The sequence below is a fragment of the Nannospalax galili genome, unplaced genomic scaffold (assembly GCF_000622305.1).
Source record: "Nannospalax galili isolate Female #2095 unplaced genomic scaffold, S.galili_v1.0 scaffold886, whole genome shotgun sequence".
Classification (NCBI taxonomy): Eukaryota; Metazoa; Chordata; class Mammalia; order Rodentia; family Spalacidae; genus Nannospalax; species Nannospalax galili.
The window spans coordinates 2,447,410-2,449,974 of record NW_008355971.1 but is presented as its reverse complement, the minus strand read 5'-3'; the positions used below and the strand labels follow the sequence as shown (position 1 = coordinate 2,449,974).

The following is a 2,565-nucleotide window of genomic DNA, read 5'->3' as shown; positions in this document are numbered from 1 at the left end:
GGGGCGGCCCGATGGCGGCGGCCCGCGGAGGTCCGATGGCCGCGGCGTCCCGGGAAGCGCGCATGGCGGAGGTGGCCCGGCTGCTCGGGGAGCCGCTGGAGGAGGAGGCGGAGGCCAGGCCCCGGTCCCGGGCGGGCGGGCTGGCGGCGCTGCCCTACTTGCGCCTGCGCCACCCGCTCAGCGTGCTGGGCATCAATTACCAGCAGTTCCTCCGCCACTACCTGGAGAATTACCCGATCGCCCCGGGTCGGATCCAGGAGCTGGAGGAACGCCGCCGGCGCTTCGTGGAGGCCTGCAGAGCCCGGGAGGCCGCCTTCGACGTGGAGTACCTGAGGAACCCCCAGAGGGTGGATTTCGATATCCTCACCTTCACCATAGCTCTGACTGCGTCGGAAGTGATCAATCCTCTCATAGAAGAACTGGGTTGCGATAAGTTCATCAACAGGGAGTAAGGAGTGGGCCCTCCCCCCCGTTACCCTCCCGACAGCAAAAGAACTTTGGCATCCTGCAACTTGATTTTTCAAAAGATGTTGGGCCTAAAGCAGTGGAGGAAAAAAAGGAAAAGAAGTCTGGGAAGAAAAGCATCCCATAATGGGGGGAAAAGAAATGCCCAAAGCATCGTAAGACTCCCGTAACGTTTCTTGAGTTTATGGTTGATTCAGGTTCTTTTATGTTATGGAAAATGTTGTCCACGTGGCTTCGTTAATAAGTAAAGGACGGTTTTGTAAAATTGAGACTTGAAACATTGCCAATACTAGAGCCCAGGGTGAAGAAAGCGAGCCGGGAGAGGTCCAACGGGTTTTAGGACGAAGCTGGTGGGACACACTTGACTTTGTCAGAAATGCCTACTCTCTTCCTGTCAGAGTCAGCAAGTTTGTAAAGACTGAGTTTGTGTTTCCTGGGACATTTCGAATGGCAAGCAACGTAAATATTGTATATATTATGTGATAAATCGTGTTTTCAAACATACCAAATTGCTGGGATTTTTTTCATCCATTCCATTTTTTAATTTTTTAAAGTATTTTTAGTCGTCTATTCATAACCCCCCCAAATATAAATGTATGTTGAAAGGCCTTTCATCCTCCACCCAGTACCTAACACAGCCTTTGAAGTCATTTTCCCTTCTACCCTAATTTTCATTGTGTATATATATAATTTATTTCTATACAAAAGTGGCATATTTGGGTTTATATATGATGGGTTTTATTAAGGAAATACCATGGCCAGGCATAAGTGCTGCATGCCTTGGGAGGAGAAATCTCTGAATTTGAAGCCAGCCTGGTCTATATAAAGAGTTTCAGGTTAGCCAGACTCTGTCTCAAAAAAAAAAAAAGTTTCTTTATCCTTCCAGACCACTCTACTTATCCATTAGAGCCCATTTTTTTCCATTCTGTGGTTATGCTGTAATTAACCAGAAATACACTGATGGACTGTTGGATTGTTTCCCAATCCAACATCTGGCAGAAGAAAGAACGTTCTAATAGTTTATCTGGTGTGCACGTCACCTGGCATGCATGCAAATATAGTGCTGCGTCCATTCTGAATGCACTTTGTACTTTACCATCTCAAGTCGGGAAACTTCTATTTGATGGCGTTATGTGCTGCTTTTTATTACGTTTCCATAAAAGTAGTGCTGCATCTTACCATTAGCTTCATTAGACTCTGTCATTGGGAATATCCGTAGGATAAATTTCTAGAAGCAGCAATTCTGGGTTTACCATTTGCATTTGAAATTTTGTGTATCTGTAATTTGCCTTCTTTATAACTCCTACCAGTAATTGATAAATGGATATTCCCTGAATTCCAAGCCAGCACATTGAATGATCAGATACATAATGTTTACCAAACTGATGGTAGGAAAAAGGTATCAGTTTTAATTTGTTCTTGTTATAAGCTGTCTTTTTATTTAAAGATTCAAGGCCGGGCACGGTGGTGCAAGCCTTTAGTCCCAGCACTCAGGAGGCAGAGGGGGGCGGATCTTTGTGAGTTCAAGGCCAGCTGGGGCTACAGGGAGTCCCTGTCTCAAAAAGACCAAAAAACAGTCGTAAATGGGCTCCAGATACAGATCAATGATAGTGCATTTACCTTGAATCCACCAGTGAGGGGCTGGGGATGTGGCTCAATAGTACAGCATTTGTGTAGTCTGTACAAGACCCTGGGTTTGATCCCCAGCACCACAAAAAAGTATATTTCTCTTCCATGACCTATCCATGTTCTTTTTTAATTTATTTATTTATTTTTGGTCTTTTTGAGACAGGATCTCCCTGTAGCCCCAGCTGTCCTGGAACTCACTATGTAGACCAAGCTGGCCTTGAACTCACAGAGATCCGCCTGCCTCTGCCTCCCGAGTGCTGGGATTAAAGGCATGTACCACCACGCCCGGCTAATATTATTTTTATTTTATGTGTATGTATGTATTGCCTGCATGTAGGTAAGTGCACCCGTGTTGTGCAATGCCCGAGGAGGACAGAAGAGGCTGTCAGTCCCCTGGAACTGGAGTTATGGACAGCTGCCAGGTGGGTGCTGGGATTCGATCCCGGGTCTTCTGCCAGAACAGTGTTCTTA

At 46.3% G+C, this 2,565-nt stretch overlaps 1 protein-coding gene across 1 annotated transcript in view; it reads left to right on the top strand.

Moving 5' to 3' along the window:
* The window catches only part of Eid2 (EP300 interacting inhibitor of differentiation 2), a 2,063-nt gene extending 420 nt beyond the window's left edge, over positions 1-1,643 (top strand). The window contains exon 1 of the mRNA XM_029556595.1: positions 1-1,643. This exon is cut by the window's left edge and continues 420 nt beyond it. Coding sequence (XP_029412455.1) covers positions 1-452 — 452 coding nt within the window. The 3' untranslated portion in view covers positions 453-1,643.
* Positions 1,644-2,565: the final 922 nt, after the last annotated feature.